Here is a 22,752-nt window from a genome sequence, read left to right on the forward strand (position 1 = left end):
TGAGAGTATGGACTGAGTTCAAAGTTTTGACACTGAGGAGAGAGGGCTGCTACTACAGAGACAGAGGCATACAGAAGCAAGAGAAATGAGGTTAGGGAAGAAGGTGAGCATCCAGCAAAAGGATACAATGGGCAGACCTGGACCAGGCTGGGCTCCTCATAAGGGGACAGCACTGGGGAAAGTGAAGCTTCAGTTAAGTGGCTCCTTCAACCAAATTAAAGAGAGCCAGGGACTCTCTTACTCATTCCCAACAAACACACCCACTCAAGATAATTATGTGGTGATAGAGGTGCCAACAAACAATAGAATGGCAATCATATTATTACAATCCTATATAATAAGAGAGAAATATGCTAATTATCCATTATGCCCTGAGGCGTAATGACCAACTGCGTAAGGACCGAATCACAGATCTGCAGGAGGGTGGGGCAGCAAAGTACAAGCGGGCTGGAGAGCCACAGGAGGGGGCAGGGCAGCAAGCTATGGGGAGGAGGGAGAGCGGGGAGAGCTACAGGAGGGCGGCAGTGACCTACTGGCGCACAGATTCGTGCGCAGGGCTACTAGAATATATATATGTGTGCGTGTATCAAATCAATGTGATGTACAGGAAGTCCTCACTTATCATCGATAGGTTCTGTGACTTTAAGCAAAATGACTTATAATGAAACCAGTTTTACCACAGGCTAATTGATATAAACAAGAGTTAAGCCCTGGCCAGTGTGGCTCAGTTCACTGAGTGTCGTCCCATGCACCAAGAGGTCGCCAGTTTGATTCCCGGTCAGGGCACATGCCCAGGTTGTGGGCTTGATCCCTGGTACAGGGCATGCAGGAGGCAACTGATCGATGTTCCTTCTCACATCAATGTTTCTCTTTTCCCTCTCCCTTCCTCTCTCTCTGAAATTAATAAAAACATATTAAAAAAAACCCACAAGAGTTAAGTTCCTACATCATCTCATCAACGTTATAGGGTAACGATGTTGAACAAACCAACATGATTTGAGGACCTGCTGTACACCTTAAATTTACAGTGTTATATGTCAAATATATTTCAATTAAAAAAAGAGAGAGACAGATTTGGCAGTGAGGGTGGCAGTGGCTGCCTGATGATGTTGGCAGTAGCACAGTCAGCACAGTGTGGTGACAGGACAATGGCTTCAGCGGTCCTGAAGCCAGCCCAGCTTACTCTGCAGGAGGGACTGTCTCTGAAAAGATGGCTGCAGGTTTATTTTGTGACCATTACTCTCAATCCAAGTCACAACACACGCACACACACACACACACACACACACACACACCACACAACTATGTACATATACATACATATGAATTTGTGTGGTAAGAGTTTCACAACTAGAACTCAAAAACTAACTGAAACGACTAAAGAAAAAATACTTAGGAAAAACAAAACACATCATTCAAGCTGTTTTATAATTGGATTAAAAAAACCCATCAACATGAATCTGGACTACTGTGGTCATTAGTATTCACTGTATGAAAGTTACTTGTATCTACATTCTGGAGTAGAAATATTAATGCAGCAACATGCAAAAAAAAAATCTAGAGATAGTGATAGTCTATTAACTTTTTGGAAGATGTATGAGGTGAAAAAATGCATTTATTTCTCTATACCTATTTTAAATTTACAGCTAATTTGCCACAATTTTGGCAACACAAGCCAAATAGTGTATACAACTCTACATGAGTGGGCGTACTATATGTGCATTTAGTCCATTTGCAAGTCAATTATTGAATGAATGCTCAGAATGCTTTAAACATCTAAATATTCACAATTTTCTGTCCAGGAGGCCTTCTATAGTTTTATCTTAGTCTGTGATCAAAGACTACAGGTCTAACCCAGTTATCTCTATGGCTAGTTCTATTGGTAACGGGATTACAATGGATTGAAAAACCCCATATTAATAAAACCAGCTTGCAGCATTTAAAAAAGAATATAAGAACACTGTGACTAATGTGATACTGCAAATGTCTCACTCCTTCAGTGTTGGTGGCATTACAAATAGAAACAACTTTTGACAAAATGCCAGCTGGTAATATGTATCCAAAGCCATAAAACTGTTTGTCATTTAGTCTGGTAATCTCACTTCTTAGCATTTATCCTAAGGAAAAAACTTCAGTCAAAAAAAGAGCTAACTGCAGGAAGATGTTCATTGCAGCATTACCCACCTTATAAAACAAACAGGAACAACCTAAATGTCTATCCATGGAGTGTTCAGGCATTTGGAGGAAGAGAGTGTTTCTGGGGGCACTGATTATGGTGTGGAAAAGGTAAAGGGACAGGACAAGAAAGAGAATGGACAAGACTGTGTTGAGCAACTGATGGGCATTAGCAGAGGGTAATTGATATAAACAAGAGTTAAGTTCCTACAGCAAGCATGTCAAACTCAAAGGCTAACATGGGCCAAATAAACAAGGTTTAAGTTTATGTGGGCCACAAAAAAACCAAAGCTTCAATTTTCATAGAAACGTAGGTTTATTTTGATAGAGACATGATGAATACAAAGGGCTAAAATAAATGAGTCATCGTTAACATAAAATAGAACATTTTAATAAAAATTATTTTTTCTTGAATATTAACTTACCAGACACTGAATAACTGCAAATAAACCTATTTTTCTTATTCTCCAAAAGCGAAATATTTCCTGTTGCGCACACCAAACAAGTCAGTACAAGACTAATGACATGGTAATTGGCTGCTAAAATATTCGCTGCTGGTATTAGTGGAGAGAAATGGTGTGCGTGCGCATAAGGCGCGTAAGGGAAATAAATGCAACACGATTATAATAATCAGTCATTAGCAAATACTGTAGTTTGTTATTAATAATTATGATAACAGGATATTGTAAAAATTAAGTTACTAAATTTTTATTAAAATGTTTCTTACATACTGTTGTATTGGCTGGGCCGCAAAAATATTCTTTGTGGGCCACGAGTTTGACATGCTTGTCCTACAGTATTGCATCAACGTTAATAAGACTATGGGAAGGCCTTAGAATAGTAGAAAAATATCAAAGATACAAAAGGGAAACTTAAAAAAAAAGATAGCTGTGTCAATTAGTTACCAACAGCCAATGAAATGAGGCTATAATGACAGAATTAGATAAAAATAAAAACTAAAAGACTCACCTATAAAAGTCTTTTTCTTATATACAAAGGATTATTCTATGATTGGAGATGTATTTCCTCCCTCACTGAACCATTGCAGACTCCCGTCCCTCCCAGCACCTTAGTAACTGTGGGGTCCCAGCTGCAGATGGAGATTTCTTTTTGTTTTGTTTTGTTAATCCTCACCCGAGGATATTTTTTTCCATTGATTTTTTTAGGGAGAGTGGAAGAGAGAGGGAGAGACAGAGAGAAACATCGATGTGAGAGAAACCCATCAATTGGTTGCCTCCTGCACGAGCCCCGACCAGGGCTCAGGCCGGGGAGGAGCCTGCGACCAAGGTATGTGCCCTTGACCGGAATTGAACCCGGGACCCTTTGGTACACAGGCTGATGCTCTATCCACTGATCCAAACCAGCTAGGGCCAGATGGAGATTTCTTTTCCTTACTCTGAACTGTCCTCTCTCCTCCAGACCTGGAGTTTCAGAAACCTCTGCAGACAATTTAAAAAGGTTTCCAATATAAAAAATCCCCTATCTACCTGTCTACAAAAGAGCTATATAGAAATGAAAGTTCTGTGTTTTAAAAATATCTAAAATATAAAACAATAAATATGTTACTTAAGGTGAATAACTTACAAACTGGAAGCAGCTTCTGACACTCGGCTCAATGTTACTGCCCCCAAAGGATGCAACTTCACCCAACTGTCTTGGGATTTGGATGGAATCATGCAGAAGGAGGCCCAGCCTGCGCTGGTCACAAAATCCTGTTGAACTTGCCACTTGCTTGAAAAGGTCTACAAAAGGAAGAAGAGATTCGCAACAATGAAAAAGCAGCACCAAGTAAGTGCTAACAGAACCAGTACCAATTCTCAAGAGTATCCAATATTCCCATAGGGCATTTACTTCTACCGTATGTTAATCTAGACATTTAATATTTTTATAGATGAACTATAGCCCTCAAGAAATGAGTTTACAGACAATCCTGACACCTGAATTTTTCCTAAGTCAGAAAACAATCCTTTGGGAAATTATGTTATATATAGGACATAACTACTATAATAAAATAACTGTTTTAGCATTAAGAACCATATAACTAGCCCAAAGCACCATCCCCTTTGGACATCAGAGATTCAAAAATGTACCAAAATTGGGACTTCTTTATGAAGCCATCAGATCATTGAGTTTCTTGTATGTGTTCCCATAGGATGCTGTACATATTTGTAATTAGCTCATATCACTTTACACTGATTCAATAGGTGGCTGTCTTTTTGGCTGAAGGATGGTATCTCCTCGAGAGCAGGGACCTTATCTTGGTCAACTGTGTGCCAGAAATATCTACAGTAGAATAGTTGTACCTGCAAAAAGCAGGTGTCCAATATAGTGGGTTCACGGAATGAATGAACATACCAAACACTTGCAATATGTTTTATTCTCAGAAATAAAATCATTTTAATCACACATTGTTTTCAAATAAAAGTTGCCCATCAAATTAAATCTAAGAAAGCTTTTTTTTTTACATTGACTTTTTTTAAGAGAGAGTGGAGGGGAGGGAGAAGGGAGGGAGGGAGAGGGAGAGGGAGACAGAGAGAGAGAGAGAGAGAGAGAGAGAGAGAGAGAGAGAGAGAAAGAGAGAGAGAGAGAGAGAGAGAGAGAGAGAGAGAGATCAATGTGAGAGCGACAAATCAATTGGTTGCCTCCCATATGTGCCCTGGAGCCTGCAACCAAGGTATGTGCCCTTGACCGGGAATTGAACATGAGATCCTTCAGTCCAAGGGCCAACACTCTAACCACTGAGACAAACTGCTGGCTAGGGCTCAGAAGTACACTTTAAACTCTAAGAAATTAAATATTTTAATGAAACATCTAAGATGGCAATAACCAAAACGAGACCGCACACAACCACTTTTCATCTTCTATCCAATACACACACATAGATTGTTTTCAAAATTATGAATTATTTTCAAATATCCCAATTTGAAGTTAATATTTCTGTGTCACCAACCTCAAAACACATTCCTGCATAGTGGTTATTAGAAACACAAACTTGAAGCTCCCTTGATGACTCCATTTAGTATTACAATGTGCTGGCACAACAATACCGTTGACATGATTAGATTATCAGCTAACCTATAATAAGTAACTATAATATTGAAAAGGGGACAAAAACACAGAAAGATTCTATTTTATCCAAAATATGTTCTTAAGTGGTTAACCAAATCTGTTCAGTTATTTTCTCCTAAAAGAATGAGAAAACTTAAGTGGAAACTACATAAAAATGAGAGCTTGAAAGGCTTGTGTATTTTTTGGCTTACTCCTAGGAGGGAAATGAGCAGTAGGACACAGAGTGGCTTTGGAGGAATTTAATCTCTTTTATCTCCTGCCTGTCCTTAAGCTCAGCACAGCTCCTCATCCCTGTGAGGCTAGGCCTTAGGGGAAAAGAGAAAAGACAAAATAGATGAGGTTTCTTTAATATTCCTACTGAAAACATTTCTCACAAGCATTTAAAGGGGAAAACACATATGGTCCCTTCACAATGGGAATGAATGGTTGCTTATAGTCATCTCAACCATCACTCCTCTAGTGTTTGCTTTTAATTTGGGTTGACAGATTTTTAGCAGAAAAACCCAATGGCTAATCAGTAGGACATTCTATATGGTGATATTTACCCTATAAAAAATGGCAAGCTATCTGTCTCTCCAATAATAAAATGTTAAGTCACATCACAGAATTGGCTATGCCAGTACACCTTGCAGTAAGATTATTATAAAATAAACAATGCTTCTTAAACATGAGTGCCAGACAGTAGTCTTTAAATAAGAATCCAAATACTAGGCAAGAGTATGGATTAACCTTTCATATTTATTTTCCTGACTTATACAAAGGGGTTAGGAAATCAGGTTTTATCCCCTAGGAACATGTGTTTTATTCAGACACAGTCAATGTAATGCAAAATAATACTTGGACTGGAGAAGGTAATCCTCATTCTCTATTTAAATACCTGCAAGCTAATGTTTGACAGGGAACAGCACAAACCACCTTTTATGACATTCTAAAAGCAGTTTTCCATCTTACACGAAGAACTTGCTGTCAAATAATAACACTATGTCATTCCCCATCTAGAACTGAGGCAATTAGACAATATTAATAAAAGAATACAGAGTTAATATGCATGACTTACATCTGTACTTGTCTTCCAAGTGTGCTTTACACAGAGAAATGATGCCTGTTTTAAAAGACAGGACCCGGATCCTCCCTGTGCGTCCCCTATTATAAATAATCAAATCAGAAAACAATTACTGACATTTTACTAGATGGTAAACACTTTTCAGCTAAGAAAAAAAAATTAGTTGGATATGGGAACTCCATCGACCACTGTTCTATTAAGATTAAGAACTTTTCTGAGTTCATTATCTATTTGGAGATGACTTAGAATGTGATGGAAATTTGAACAACTCCAACAATGAATATTTACCAAGTATTCAATTCTTAAAAGCCCTTACTTGAATTGTAAGAGTGGCTCTACAGAAAATAGGAAAAATATCCTTCTAGTCATCCATGGAGAGCCACCTGGGTTTAAGTCGGTAAGTGGATGAATTACTATTATGCACTAAGCTACTTTGGTTATTGAAGCCCAAGAAAAATTACCAGCAACTCGCTGCTCTGCTCTCTTCAAAACTCAGATTTTCATTACACTGGCCATATTCAGAAGAAAATTAACCACTTCAAGCCATATGACACATAATATGAAATATGAATGTTTATCTCCACAAGAAAAATATGACTCTATTAGAGAGCTTCAAATATATGATCTTAAAGTGCAATTTTAAAATAACCTATGCTTATATATATATATAATACACTTTGCGTTTGTATATAAAACTGGAATAAAGCATTCAACTTGACACATTTATTAAGTTCATTAAATCCATGGGAAATTTTTTAAATAATAAAAAGTTTTTCATTTTGTGGAAAATGTCTTTCAATAATTTTCAGCTTTTGTTATGGAAAACAAATGAACATTAGATACTGGTTTTTAAAAAAGTAGACTAATTCTTAATTTAGCACTGTGAAATTACAAAGCACAGGTCCCAGTTGTGGGTTATTTTTGGTGAACAATATGCTCAACTTTCAACTGATACAATTTACTAAATCCCTTAGTCAAACAGAAATCCTGGATTCTAATGCATTAACAATATTACTATTGTTGAAAGATTTTCTTATCCTTTTCTACTTTTAAAAAAGGCAAATCAAAGTCTAACAAATAAACTTAGTACAGTAACTCAGGTCTTCAAGGAAATAAGCTATACTCAAAAAATTTTTCAGACAGGTAGAAATAAATTATATATTCAGAATCCATTCATGTCATCTGCAGAGAAAACAGTGCTAAAATATATCTGAGAGAAGACCTGAATACAAACCCTTATCAAAGCAAATGTAAGGGTAATCCACAATTACAGGCATGGTAGATACTGATCAGATTTCAATAGCCAGGTGATCTTAGAATTTAAAAAGCAATACCTTATCAAAAATAACAAAGAAAAAAAGTATACATTTTAATCAAAGAGGTGGTGGAAATCAATGCAAAGGCAAAAAGCAAAATAGTTGATATGCAACTCCTTTTCAAAAACCCTCCCAGATTTCCAAATGGGGAGATGTTCTTTCTGACATGTGAAATGAGGCATGTATAAATCTGATGTCTAAGAATTCAGTCAAAATTAAGACCAAGTCCTTCTGCTACCTTCCTCAACTGTCTTCATTAAGCTCAAGACAAAAATTCCAACTGGGGATCTCTCCTGTGTGCAATCCCAAAGAAATAAACGAGTGCTGTCTAAGGAGTGATGAATGAAGGTCCCATTGAAACATTTCTCTCTCTCTCTTTTTTTTTAATTCAAAACTTCCTCCATTTGAGCTGAGTTTGCTGAATTAAGAGCTTGTTTTCATTTTTTTTTGGCTTATCAGCTCATCTCCTGCAAAAATCTCTTGAGTATTCAGATCTGGTGGCAGGTATGGCAGCATCTCCAAGAGCACATCTGCCAGTGAGAGGGAGCCACCCCCAAAGTAGATGGAGGAACTCAAAACACAAAAGCAAGAAAGGGAAAGAACGAATGGCTACACATTGAGTCATTGTAAAAAATTAGTATCTCAGGGTTTTGTTTGTTTTCTAATCTGAGAACAATCAATATCCTAGCTCTTACCTCCTAGCTTACCAAGACAAAATAGTTTCGGTTCCAATAAATGCAAAAATGATTTCTCACAGGGATAGCATTAGGTCACACAGCTTCATGAAACTTTCAACCTGAGGGCCATATTTCTAGACTGGGGCCCTGTTGTGATGCTAATTAAACCGGCACCATTCTGTCCACTAAGCCTCCTGTGACAGAGTCTGAAAGAGAAGCTTGCTGTACGTACGTGTCATACACATTCAGCAGCCAATTGAGACACATATCCACGCAGAGAGGGACGTTGACCAGATTGTTGTGCTCTTGCTCCAGGCGGTCATAGATAGTGGTCAAACAATTAATGATCTGCAGGATGTCCATGGGCTGGTCGTTTTGCTTTAGGTTGTGCTGATCCAAGGCATCACATGCGGCTGACAGGCTCAAGAGATCCACTGCAAAAGCCACAGAAAATCACAAGCGATTCAAGGGAGGAGAAATCCTCCTTTCACTATTTTTTCTTTCCCTTTAACAATCTGGTAGAGATGTCTCGTACCCCTCAGTGAACACCAAATCCGAACCCTACCCACTTTTATGTATTTATTTTTCAATTACAGTTGACATTCAATATCATGTTGTATCAGTTTCAAGTATACAGACTTAGTGGTTAGACAATCACATAGTAGTACTTTACAAAGTGGTTCCCCCGATATTTCAAGTATCCACTTGGTCCCATATATTCTTCAAACCCTATCCTTTTATTATTTTTTTAAATATATTTTTATTAATTTCAAAGAGGAAGGGAGGGAGAAAAAGATAGAAACATCAATGATGAAAGAGAATCATTGATCAGTTGTCTCCTGCACGTCAAGTTTGCAACCCAGGCATGTGCCCTGACCAGGAATCGAACCATGACCTCCTGGTTCATAGGCCGACACTCAACCACTGAGCCATGCTGGCCGGGCAAACTCTACCCTCTTTTAAAGTGTTTTGTTTTCATCCTTCAGCTCTAAGTTTGCCGACTTTGATGAGCATTCAGGATCTGAAGTTGTTCTCACATATCACTGGCATTGACTAGATAAAGATGTGAGCAAAGAGACAGTTCCCATTTTTAAAGTATTGGGAAATATTTGTGAGTTAAGGGGGCCTATCGAGTTCTACATAAACCAAGTCATTTTCAAATGAATAAGGAAAAAAAAAAACTATTTTGCTAGAGATTTTGAGAGAATTCCTGACCATATTTTCTTGTATTGGTATTAGATAGAGAAGGTCAGCTTGATTAATCTGTATGGCTAGGGTTGTGTAAACTCTATTTCCAGTTATGCAAAAAAAAAAAAAAAAGTCAAGCATTTTCTCCTTAAAATATTAGTCACCTCACAATCTTTCTGCTACCTTAACATTAGGTGAAAAAATAATCAACTTCACTAAAATTTTCCATGGGCAAACTAAAGTAACTGTGCAATCCATCCAAGCTATTTCTTCTTTCACTTTAGATAGCATTTTACATTGTACTTTTCAAATCCTCTAAGAACTTTGAGTGGCAGGGCGGGGAGGAGGGATGGGGGGGGAGTTCCCTTGATGTGAGGTGGTATTTAATCATATGCTGGAAGATAAAAATTTAGCAGAAGTGAAATCTTAACCTTGTCCAACATCAGCATATTGCATGCTTTATTCCCAAGTGCACGAAAAGATGCTTTTTTTTTCTAAAGCAGGCTTATTAGGCAAATTGGAAATGCAACAACATGCTTTTATAACACCTTATACACCTAAGCTCTGGTCTGAATTCTCAGTCCTTTGAGAGAAAGAATCAATGGTAATTAAGTAAATTTCTCACGCATCTCGGGGGGAGGAGGCAGTACGATTATAAATGTTACTGCAGATAAAATACTGGCCAACCCAGTCAGTAAACAGCTTGCCCAAAACTAAGCAGATGTAAATTTAAGGCTTTACTGTATTTCACCAGCTATTTGTGACTGGTTCTAAGTAAATGTTAAGGAAAAAAACAAAAATAGTGGTTAATATCCTATGTAAGTTAATACCTATGTAGTACATATTTTTCGCTTTAAAAAAAAGGAAAATAGTAACTTTCAAAGTTTCCCTAGAAACATGACCTGGTGGTGGGAGCAGGAGGTTTTTTTTTCTTTGTTTATCATCCCAGGGAGCAAAGCTCTGTGATTCCTTGTACCAATTTCCCTAGAAGGCTCCAGATGAGCACTCATCCTATCAAGGCAAAGGCCGTTGGGGAGGAAAAAATATTTTCTGTACCCTTCTAAGTTCTTCTGGCTGGTCTAAGAATTAAATTCATATGAAACAGATTAACAGGAGAGAAAAAAGATATTTAATTTTGTGCAAATGGGAAATCCACATAAACATGAAAATTCCAAAGATAGTAAGGCAAAATGAGGTACAATTGTCATTCTGGAGTCTGGACTAAGGAGAAGGAGGTAGAGGTTTGGAACTTCAAAGGGAAGTGAGGCAATTCACAGGAAGATAAAAAGAGTTAATGTTTAGTAAAAACATGTTTGCTGGGCCATACAGAAACTGTGGGACACAGAGAGGACTTTGATCGAATGGGCCTTGCTAGGTTCCTATCACACCTACTTTATATTAAACTAATATCTCCCTGCCTGGAGCAAATCTATCTAAATTCTTTTATACAGTTAGGGGCAAGGTCAAAGGTTCTTCCTGAGTCCGTGTTTTCAACGCAAAGTATTTCACGTGACAAAGAGACACTTTTTGGGGTGGAGAGTTTTGCTACTCTACAGGCCCCCCTCCTTTTGCTTAAAAATACTTTCAAGATAATGACCTCTTTACATGGAAGCTGAGACTTTGCTTAAAGTGGCAGAAAGGAACATAACTTAATTTGAGAGGAAGGCAGGTAGGAAAAAGAATAAAGAATTTTAAAAATAACAATGCAAGCACAAAGGAGGACACAAGAACGCAAAGGCAGAGTGGGAACTGCATGGGAGACTGAGAGAGGTGTAGAAAAAAAAATAACTCAAATTTTCATTTTCTCTTCTGTGGGCACAGTTTCAGGGGCAGGTAGTGAAAGCATTTAGAAATGCAGCCCACCATTTCCATTAGTGGAAGAGAGGAATGGACTTCTTCTAAACACCAATATTCCTAAGATGGTACTTTATATATTAAAGGAAGCTATGGGAGGTTTGAAGTTTAATATTTTCTTTTGTTACTCTGCATTAATCGTAATAAATATTTTGCTTTATATCTAAGGATATAAGAACCAACAAGTGAGAACTTTTTAGACTCACTTTTGTATTGAGTCTCATTTACCATTGTGATGGAAACAAACACACTGACAGCAAAATTGCATGAATTTCTTTTTATCGGGTCTACTCTTACCTCTGTACAGGTGAATGGGTAACACGCAGAATAGAAAATTTGGAGTATAAATAGCTCCGGAGTGGAGCAAAGAAATTGCTCCGAAATAATAGGAGCAGAAGATGACATAGTTAGGAGAGAAATACTGTGTAGTGTGCTCTGCTAAAACCAGATGTGCTTAAACACAAGCATGATCCATCACAGAACACTGGAAAACACACTTCCCAAAACAAACATATGAAACAGAATTCCACTTTCATGGAACAATTTTTAAAAGACATCTACTTAGGTGTGCATAGCTGGAACTATGGCGTTAAAAAGAGGTGAAAAAATTAATAGGGATGATTTAATTGCTACACAGATATACACTTAAGTGTCCAAAATAAACACTCATAGAATATATTAAGATTCTTTTTGATGAAACATTAAACATAATGAAACCTCAACAAGCAACCAACAGACATAATTTTGTGAAGCAACCAACAGACATAATTTTGTGAAACTCAAGCTAGGAATTTCCACTTAGAGGGGGAAATATATATCCTTTAGTGTATTCACTAAGGAATATATTTTAAAGCTATATTTAAATCTAAGTATGTTCTAATATACCCTCTTTTTTTTTACCCTCTTTTTTAAATATATTTTTATTGATTTCAAAGAGGAAGGGAGAGGAAGAGAGAGATGGAAACATCAGTGATAAGAATCACTGATAGGCTGCCTCCTGCATACCACCTACTGGGGATTGAGCCCACAACCCAGGCATGTGCCCTGACTGGAAATTGAACCGTAACCTCCTGGTTCATGGGTCGATGCTCAACTGAGCCACGCCAGCCGGGCAATTTTTTTGGTCTTTTACAGAATGATAGGCTTTGAGACCTAGAAGGCCCATTTAGAATCATTTTGTAGTAGAGAAAACGGAGACTAGAGATAAGAAGACTTGCTGACACCCAGGTTTTCGGATTCCTCATAGAGGTACATACTGAAAAGCAGAAAGCGTGTCACAGAGGGTGTCCTTAGAGACTTTACTGAAAAAGAAAACCATCCTTCATTCCCTACTAGTGATAACAGTAGAAAAAAGAAGCACCAAAAAGTTGGTTAGAATAAGTCCCATGGTGCCAACACAACTCATCCCACAGGTAAACCTGAATACTCTATGTTAATATAAAATAATCCTGTAACCTAATTAGTTAGACAGAAACAGAGGGGGTTTATGATAGGATAACTGCTATGTTTTGCTGAATTTTTTGCCCAGAGGAGGCTGTTGCTGATGTCACACCAACTCATTCTATAGGCAGCTTATACTTCAGGCTAAAGAACTTTCCAAGCAAATCTTTACCCGCAAGAAAGTCAATGCACTTTGATGTAGTTATCTGTGCTGTGAGAGTAAATTACACTCTGGAGTGAGCCTGAGATGCTTTGGTGAAATAGCTACATAATGCAGAAGTGACGTTTTGTGTTGATGTGTAGCTATGGGTTACAGGTTATCACTACTGTTTATTGCTAGCAGTAACACTGGCCATTTTTACCTAGTCTCCGCGAGACCCGTGGAGGCCACTGTGTTTGGGACTGGCTACGTAGAGAAGAATATGCCCAGGTTACCAGCACACTATAAGGAACCCTATCTAAGATACTTAATATGTGTTCCCTGGTATCCAAAGTGAAATCATAGGTGGTGGTTCTTGATCCAAGAGAGAAAGTGCACCCTGGTGTGGCCCTTAGAGAGGGGGCACTTGGAGATTTCACCTGGCCTCTCTGGACCCTATGATGTGGTTGTGATACATATCCTTATTTTAATCTTGTTGGTATATTGTAGCAGTTGCCTGCAATGAATTTTAAGTGTTTGTTTTTTTTAATTTATTTTATTGATTTTAGAGAGGAAGGGAGAGGGAGAGAAACATCAAAGATGAGAGGGAATCATTGATTGGCTGCCTCCTGCATGTCCCACATCGGGGATCGAGCCTGCAACCTGGGCATGTGCCTTGACCGGGAATCAAACTATGACCTCCTGGTTCATAGGTTGATGCTCAACCACTGATCCACACTGGCCGGGCTGAACTTTGGGTTTGTAAGCATTGTTTTTTTAAATATATTTTTATTGAATTCAGAGAGGAAGGGAGAGGGAGAGAGAGATAGAAACATCAATGATGAGAGAGAATCATTGATTGGCTGCATTCAATGCATCTCCTACTGGGGATTGAGCCCACAACTCAGGCATGTGCCCTAGACCAGAATCAAACCCGGGACCTTACAGTCTACAGTCCGATGCTCTATCCACTGAGCCAAACCAGCTAAGGTAGTATTGTTATTTGAGTTCTGTGAGTCCTCTTCAGCAATGGAGCCCTAACTGCCACTGCCAGTGCAATCAATTAATGTCAGAAGTGAAACTGTCTAGAAGACCTCTAACTCATTCCTAGCTAAAAATATGGCTAAGACGTTTAAAAAAAGAAAAAGACGATTCTGATAAAAGGGATGAAAGTGTACCATTGCTGGTTGCCAAGCTACCTAGGGTTTGAAGTAGCACAGGCTTTGAAATTGGTTATGGATAAGACAACTTTCCAGTGGCATATGGAAATGGTAGAACCTGAACTCCAGGAGCTGAACAAAATGGATTAGGAGGAGACTGCAAACTGATGGCAAGTCTGCTAAAATTCAATTCCTTGGATGCGTTAGCAAAAGCTCAAATAAGCTCAGAATCTCCTTCCATTGAAATTCGCCCTCTCTGGCCTGCAGGTGGAGTTCCAACCAAAGGAACCTTGGCAACCATCACTTTTGCTAAATGGGCTACACCAGTGAGATCAATTACAATTAAAAAGATAATTCAACTGGGGAACTTGTAGGTGTTTCTTACTTCCCCACAATTTTCTTTCTCTTTTTTATATATTTTTATTGATTTCAGAAAGGAATGAAGAGAGACAGAAACATCAATGATGAGAGAGAATCATTGATTGGCTGCCTCTTGCACACCCCCTACTGGGGAACGAGCTCTCAACCGGGGCATGTGCCCTGATTGGGAATCGAACCATGACCTCTTGGTTTATGGGTTGACGCACAACCACTGAGTAACACTGGCTGGGCACAGTTTCCTTTTTCAATGTCATACCTAGTAGTCCCTGGACTGAGGCTACAATTAAGAGTCTCAAAGGCTGGTAATTTTCCAAAACAAGATATTATGGCTATTAGCTGGAACATAGGTGCAAGAATTCTGCAGGGTTTGATGGAATAGATTACTCCTTTCTGACACCTCACCTAATTGGGGCTGTCACAAATGTTTTGTTGCCCACAGGACATGATTAGCCCCACTTTTCTGTACTGATCCAATCTGAACCCCAACCATTGGGAAGAGACTGAAGGAGAAGCCCTGGCATATCTTATCTTCTTACCTTGCTATACGCTAAATATGGACTAGCCCAGTGGCTGAGCCTAAGGGACATAGTTTGTGTATGGATTCAGATTTATAAGGAAGAAAAAGGTAAGATTGTTGCTGAATGTAAGAAAGCAACCAAGTGAGTATTTAAAAGGGAAAATTGACATAATGTTGGCGCCCAGAAAGAGGCTTCAACTAGGAGAACGTATGCTTCCTTATCGGTGATTCAGACACCCTTTTTAAAGAGCCAAGAAGTGAGGAAGACAGCTGGCCAACCTAATGAACACACTGGATGAAGAAATGGGAGTTCTGACTGTGACCATGAACTCCATGGAACAATAGTACACTGGCTGTGTTTTTTGGTTCTTGTTTCTGTTATTAAGGATTCATGTTGGAAAGTACTCTGTGGGAATATTTACCCAGTCATATAGAGAAAATACGGATTTATAATCATCTGAATAAACATTGTGTGGACATTAATTGGAATGATGATAGTTTAAGAAATGTATTGGGCATACAGTAGAAAGTTTATAAGCTATATGTCTCATCTGTCATAATATTACGAGTAAAAATATAGCTATTTGCCCCACTGGTATATAAGGAAAGCCTCATATGGCTGGAGGGGACAATTGGGACATCTGGATCACTGAGGAAGAATTAAGTTTAATTTGGTAGCCCTACTTGTTGAAATTGAAAAGCAAGAAATTTAACATGGATGGTTAGATAAATTTCTGTGGCATATCCAAACCAAAGTCTGTTTAGGAGTGACTGCTATTTATATGATGTTAGCCTGAGAGATTCAACACTTTGCATCTCAAATTCATTTCCTAGTTATAATAAAGATGTTAGTACACAATGGCAATAGGAACTTTATGAAAAGGGACAGTCTTTTTCAAAAAATACATGTCTGGTGGAACAAAGACCCCCCCCCCCCCCGAAACAAAGGAACCTTAGGAGAATTAGGAGCTGGGTGAAAACTAGCTGGCCAGGTAGAATTTGCTTTGAATGAGAAAAGATAAACTGGTGGAAAAGACCTCCTAGGGCAGTGGTTGGCAAACTCATTAGTCAACAGAGCCAAATATCAACAGTACAACGATTGAAATTTCTTTTGAGAGCCAAATTTTTTTAACTTAAACTTCTTCTAACACCACTTCTTCAAAATAGACTCGCCCAGGCCGTGGTATTTTGTGGAAGAGCCACACTCAAGGGGCCAAAGAGCCGCATGTGGCTCGCGAGCCGCAGTTTGCCAACCACGGTCCTAGGGCAAAGAGAGCGCTTTGAGGGCATCCAGTTCCAGGAGGAAGGTTAAGGATGGCAAACTTCCTAGAATGATGATCGGGAGAATGGAACCAATGATGACTGGAGAAACCTACAAGGTGCTCCTTAATAGCTTCCGCACCACAACCGAGGACCAACCATTCCTTCCCTCGTGTGCACATCATGGGTATTATACAAGCTTTAAACAGGACTACAGTGCTTTCCCTGGGAAAGATATGTGGACCCCTCTCTTTAGACATCAATATATGTCAAACCAGATAAGCTGAGAAAGTTAGTTTGGCTCTGTGCTCAAAATGTTTTGAATTACAAAATAACAGAGACCTGGTCTCCAACCTATCTGAAAAAAATTGTATGCAGTATATGGGAAAAGTAGATTTTTGTGGGGGCAGGACAAAATAATCACACTAGCCTCTCAGGCCCCCTTGCTGGGAGGCAGTCTGTGTCTGTGAATGCATATCCTGCCTTTACTGCTATTGCCCAAGTGAAGCCTTTTCCTGGAAGACTGTAGATTTGTAAGCCATGTTATCATGGGTCCTGGGAGTCTTCTTTAGCAACTGAACCCTGTCTAATGCCACCTTAGTGCGCCCTCAAAGGTGAGGAACATTTACCAAGAAGGGAGCACATTTTTCACCTGGTTTGTCACCGTGAGGATGTACCTTTACTCAGACAGCTCCAGGCTATTCAAAATCTCTCAACTGTGCAATTTAGCTGCTGAACAGAAGCAAATTGTTCTGTTTCTTATTTTCAGGGTATTTGCCACATTTATCAACTGCAGTATATTTGGTTCTATGGTTTGGAGAGAGTCCACCACACACAGTTATACTAAACTAAATACACATACTTTGTTTAAATGTATTTTTATTTATGCTCTTAGAAGTTGGCTATATTTTTAATTTTAGAAGCCACACACCTATAATATGCCATCAGAACTACAGAAAGAGAAAGAAAACGTTCAGATTATCTTCTTCATAACTTTCAATGGGGTATCAGTGATATGAACCACTTTATAAAATCCTTCTTACCAAGATTTCCTTTCTCTCTGCTTTTCTGTCCAGTTTAATTTTCATTCACAATGCATTGAAAAGCAATATGGAGTCATGTAACTCTAAATTAATTACAAAGTGGGGACATTATAGGGCCATGATGGTGTTCTTGATTTAAACGGCAAATTCTCTATAGTGGATAAAACTGTGTTATTCGGGTTTCTGCCATACTGAAGCTCTGATGTGAACTAAAAATAAATAAATAAATAAGACTGCCCGGCCGGTGTGGCTCAGTGGCTAAGCATCAACCTATGAACCAGAAGGTCATGGTTAGATTCCCAGGCAGGGCACATGCCCAGGTTGTGGGCTCGATACCCAGTAGGGGGCATGCAGGAGGCAGTGAGTCACTGATTCTCTCTCATAATTGATGTTTCTATCTCTCTCTCCCTCTCCTTTCCTCTCTGAAATCAATAAAAATATTTTTTTTAAAATAAGACCAAGTTGCTTAATGGCAGGAGCACTGCTTATTTTCTAATGTGTATGTAATTCAAACTTTCACTGGCATCAGGAAATCACTGAGATAACATCATTAATTTTCATTAAAGTAAGAGTTAGTAGAAGTGACCTTCAGCTGGAAAAGCTAGCCAGAACAAGTTTTATTTGCCTGTCCCACAAACAATGGCTCTTTATCATGGTTTGCAGGCATAGAAATGACAAAAAAAGCCGGAAGAGAAACCCAAGTAAATATAAAATTAAGAGGAAATTCTTCAATCATCTACTGAACAATTACTTAAGTAATATGACCACACATGTTTTCAATAATAAAATGATGGGTGAACTCTTCATTCTATATTCATACTATACATGCAACTCTTCCTACCATTCTTGAGAATCCAGTACTTAATTTAATTTTGCTAGACCTGAATCTGTTCCAAATATGAGAAAAGTCATTCTCAGAAAGAAACTACTGATAATTTCAAATATGTTTAAATGAGAAAATTCTCCATTCTATATTCATTGCTTAACTTTATTACAAGGTTATAACCTCAAATGGCTGAATTTTTAAAATAATATCAAAAAGCACTGTTTCTCCAAAATTTATTAGAATATTTAAAATAATGTGAAATGATAGACAATGAGACAAACATGTGAACAGAGTTTTTAACAGGAGAACTGAATAATGCCTAAATCCAAGGTCAAAAGCAACTTTATGAAAAGGGACAGTCTTTTTCAAAAAATACAATTTTTTAATGATTTCAGAGAGGAAAGGAGAGGGAGAGAGGGAGAGAAACATCAATGATGAGAGAGAATCATTGATCGGCTGCCTCCTGCACGCCCCACACTGGGGATCAAGCATGTGTCCTGACCAGTTGATTAGGTCCAGGAAATGACCATTTGAGTAGATGGCAGAGGTGGAGCAGATGTGAATCTCCATGGAGATGAAATAGGAAGTTAAGAAACTGAGAGGCCACAGTGATGCATGAATTATCCATGCCAATGTTGAAGACATCCAGAATTGGGGCCAGTACTGGGAATAGAGAAAGACCGTGAACCCTGACTGCCAAGTCTTCGGGAATGACGGGGTCTAACCATGGGGTCTGTGGAGGCCAGCAATAAGATGGTCAAGGAGGGTCACTGGCAAGTGTTTTTATAAATGGAAAATGGAGAAGAAACATCCTAAAAGTGGAATTATTTGGAAAGAGAGAGTAGGCTTTTCTTCTTAATGTTGGTCTCTCCAATGCTTAGCAGAAAGCCTAGCACGGAGTAGGGTTGAATATGTTTTCATGGAATGGATGCATGACTGAAAATAAATTTAGGTTTTTATTTCTCCAGCTTATAGTCTGAAGTTGTTATCATTTTTCAGCAATATAGCTGCCAAGTTTAAGTGGTTGTAAAGGGCTTTCCAGGCCCAGGATTTCCATAGGGACCTGTTAATGTCCCAGAGCTGGAAAGAGGCAGCTTGGGGTGGGGCAGAGTCAGCGGGCTGGATAGAGAAAGCCTTCTGCTTCTTTTTCTTTTTCTGTTCCTGTCCCAGAGATACTGCTTTCCATTGATAAAGGGGTAATTATGAACTGGTTATTGTGAAGTGCTATTGTATACTAGAGGCCCAGTGCATAAAATTCTGACTGGGGGTGGGGTGGGGGGAGGGTCCCTCAGCCTGGCCTGTGCCCTCTCACAGTCCGGGAGCCCTTGGGGGATGTCCCACTGACGGCTTAGGCCCACTCCCACCACCGCCACTGCACTGGCCAGCTGTGAGCCCAGCTTCTGGATGAGCGGTACTCACCCTGTGGGAGCGCACTGACCACGAGGGGGCAGCTCCTGCATTGAACGTCTGCTCCCTGGTGGTCAGTGCATGTCACAGCAACCGGTCGTTCCACCATCGGGCCAAAACCAGCTCTCTGACATCACCCAAGGGGTCCCAGATTGTGAGAGGGCACAGGCCAGGCTGAGGGACCCCAATGGTACACGATAGGGGTCGGGGAGGGACGCAGGAGGGCTCCAGGGCATGTCCGGCCCATCTCTCTCAGTCCTAATTGGCCAGACCCCAGCAGCAAGCTAACCTACTGGTTGACTGTCTACCACCTGGTGGTCAGTGCACATCATTAGTGACTGGTTGACTGTCTGCCCCCTGGTGGTAAGTGCACATCATAGCGAGCAGTTGAGTGGCCTTAGCATATCATTAGCATACTACACTTTGATTGGTTGAACAGCTGACCAGATGACAGGACACAGCATATTAGGCTTTTATTATATAGGATAGTATATTCCCAAGAGATCCTTAAAAGTTCAAACTTTGGTTTAGATAAGGCAATCTAATATTACTACTGCTAGTACAAAATACCTTTCAATAGGAGGCTATAATTCAAGTTTAATAAAGATAATTCTGGATGCCAGTGCTACTAGTTGGAAAATAAGATTACCAATATTTTAGTGATTCAATATCAGTAGTTGAGGAATGGTTCCAGGAATGATTCTAAACAATATAAAATAGTCTAGGTAAACATTAGGCCAAAGATACTTTTAAAAAAATGAACTCTATGTTACAAATGGACTTGTGATAGCTTCTTTTCCCTGTCTCTCCAAATGAAAATACCCCCAACCGACCCTGACTGATGTGGCTCAGTTGGTTGGAGCGTCATCCTGTGCTCTGGTCAGGGCACATACCCAGGTTGCAGGTTCTATCCCTGGTCAGGGCTTATACGGAAGCAACTGATCAATATTTCTCTCATATCAATGACTGTCCCTCCCTCCCGTTCTCCTTCCCTCCCTATCTCTCTAAAATCAATAAAAACATATCCTTTGGTGATGATTTAAAAAAAAAAAGACAGAAAATACCCTGGACCCACTTTTTTAAATTTAATTTTTTTATTTAAAAAATATTTTTATTGATTTCAGAGCGGAAGGAAGGAGATAGAAACATCAATGATGAGAGAGAATCACTGATCTGCTGCCTACTGTACACCCCACACTGGGGATGGAGCCCACAACCCAGGCATGTGCCCTGACGGGAAATCGAACCCTGATGTCCTGATTCATAGGTAGATGCTCAACCACTGAGCAACACCTCCCAGGCTATTTTTTATTTTTTAACTTATTTTTATTGCTGAAAGTATCACAGATATCTGCTTTGTTTGTTACCCCCAATGACCCCATCCTCCCCAAACTCATTCCTCCCCCTTTTTTTAAAGCAAAGAGTAATTATCAAGAGTAAATATCCAGAACTGGTAAAACACTCACAGCAAAGAGCCTTCTGCAGTCTTCGGAGTTTCATGGCAGTCCTATAAGCCGAGAACCTGACATTATTCAGGTCAGCTGGAGAAAACAAAGGGGGAAACACAGATCATTTGTTATTTCATCAGAAAGCACAGGCAAAAAGTCACAATAATTTGCCAACTGCAATAACAATGACAAAAATAGGCTAGGGAAAAAAATCTCACATATGCCCCAAGTTTTGGGAAATAAAATTATGTCAATATAGGGAAATTAATAAAAACATCTTTTTTTCTCTTTGATAATCCAGACACATAAGTTCTAAGAAGGACTACAGTGGACTAGTCTGCAGGGTTTTCAGGCATTTTTTTTTCAAACTGTAATCCTGGTTTGATTGTAGATTAAAGAGAACAAGGAATATATTATTGAAACAACCATTAGAACTTAGCAAAAATCAAGTGGCAACATAACATTTTTCTCTGATTAGAAAATAAAAGTTAAATATATTCAACATGGAAAAATTAGAAATTAAAGGAAAATATGAAATCAAGTAAATAAGTCATCCATGATCCCATTACCCAAAAATAAGTACTGTTAACATTTTGAATATTTCTTATCCAACATATATGTGTGTGTATGATGTATTTTAAAATATAATTTGGACTAAAATAAACATTTAGTTTATATTCTAAAGTGTAATCATTCTAGTATTCAACATAGATGAACAATTCAACAATTTCTGCTATTGTGGTTTCTACAGTTAACTGTCTATCAAGCTGCAACTCACCTAGCTGCAAGCTATAGTTAGATGATACCCTTACTCAAATCTATACAAGCCTTGATACACCCTGGGCAATATTTCTTTTCTAGAGTTTCTGTATATTTATGTTTCAGGAACCCGGCTCCAAAAAGCTCCTTGAAAACAAGAACCCCGTCTCCTACTTTTGTCATATTTCCCAGTAACAATATCTGACCGCTCTCTGGAAAAGCAGGTCTAATACAGCTGATTAACAGACTGAATGAATAAATGAACAAAAGAATAAAAGAAAAAAGCATACTAGCAAGCATGACTGCCATAATCAATTGCACCCACAAAACCGATTCTTTTTTTAATGTTTTAATTGATTTTTTTAGAGAAGAAGGGAAAGGGAAAGAGAGATAGAAACATGGATGAGAGAGAAACATCAACATCGATTGGCTGCCTCCTGCACACCCCCTGCTGGGGATCGAGCCCACAACCCTGGCATGTGCCCTGACCAGAAATTGAACCAGCGACCTCTTGGTGCATGAGTTGATGCTCAACTACTAAGCCACACCAGCTGGGCACAAAACCAATTCTAATTGGGGGTTAGAAAAGGGAAATAATTTAACCCAGTGGTCGGCAAACTCATTAGTCAACAGAGCGAAATATCAACAGTACAACGATTGAAATTTCTTTTGAGAGCCAAATTTTTTAAACTTAAACTTCTTCTAACACCACTTCTTCAAAATAGACTCGCCCAGGCCGTGGTATTTTGTGGAAGAGCCACACTCGAGGGGCCAAAGAGCCGCATGTGGCTCGCGAGCCGCAGTTTGCCGACCACTGATTTAACCCATATCCAAATCACTTGGGTCAACATTATTAGCTTTATTGCTTTTGCAGAGACCAAACATAAAAACCTGAATTGAAATTATGGGGAAGAAAAACAATGTCTGTAATTTACTTTTAAATATTCAGCGTAAAAATATAAATAAAAAAGACTGACAATACTAAATGTTGGTAAGGATGTGAAGCAACTGGAATTCTCATACAGTTGCT

At 39.0% G+C, this 22,752-nt stretch overlaps 1 protein-coding gene across 4 annotated transcripts in view; it reads right to left on the reverse strand.

Annotated features, from left to right (window-relative positions):
* The window catches only part of DMD (dystrophin), a 2,362,317-nt gene that overhangs the window by 87,323 nt on the left and 2,252,242 nt on the right, over positions 1-22,752 (reverse strand). For all 4 annotated transcript variants that reach the window (XM_079764882.1, XM_079764883.1, XM_079764880.1 and 1 more), the window contains 4 exons: positions 20,982-21,056; positions 8,533-8,734; positions 6,302-6,387; positions 3,760-3,917 (listed from right to left, as the gene is read on the reverse strand). In XM_079764882.1, the coding sequence (XP_079621008.1) occupies positions 3,760-3,917; positions 6,302-6,387; positions 8,533-8,734; positions 20,982-21,056 (521 nt within the window). The remainder of the gene's footprint in view (positions 1-3,759; positions 3,918-6,301; positions 6,388-8,532; positions 8,735-20,981; positions 21,057-22,752) is intronic.

The sequence above is a fragment of the Cnephaeus nilssonii genome (assembly GCF_951640355.1).
Source record: "Cnephaeus nilssonii genome assembly, chromosome: X".
Classification (NCBI taxonomy): Eukaryota; Metazoa; Chordata; class Mammalia; order Chiroptera; family Vespertilionidae; genus Cnephaeus; species Cnephaeus nilssonii.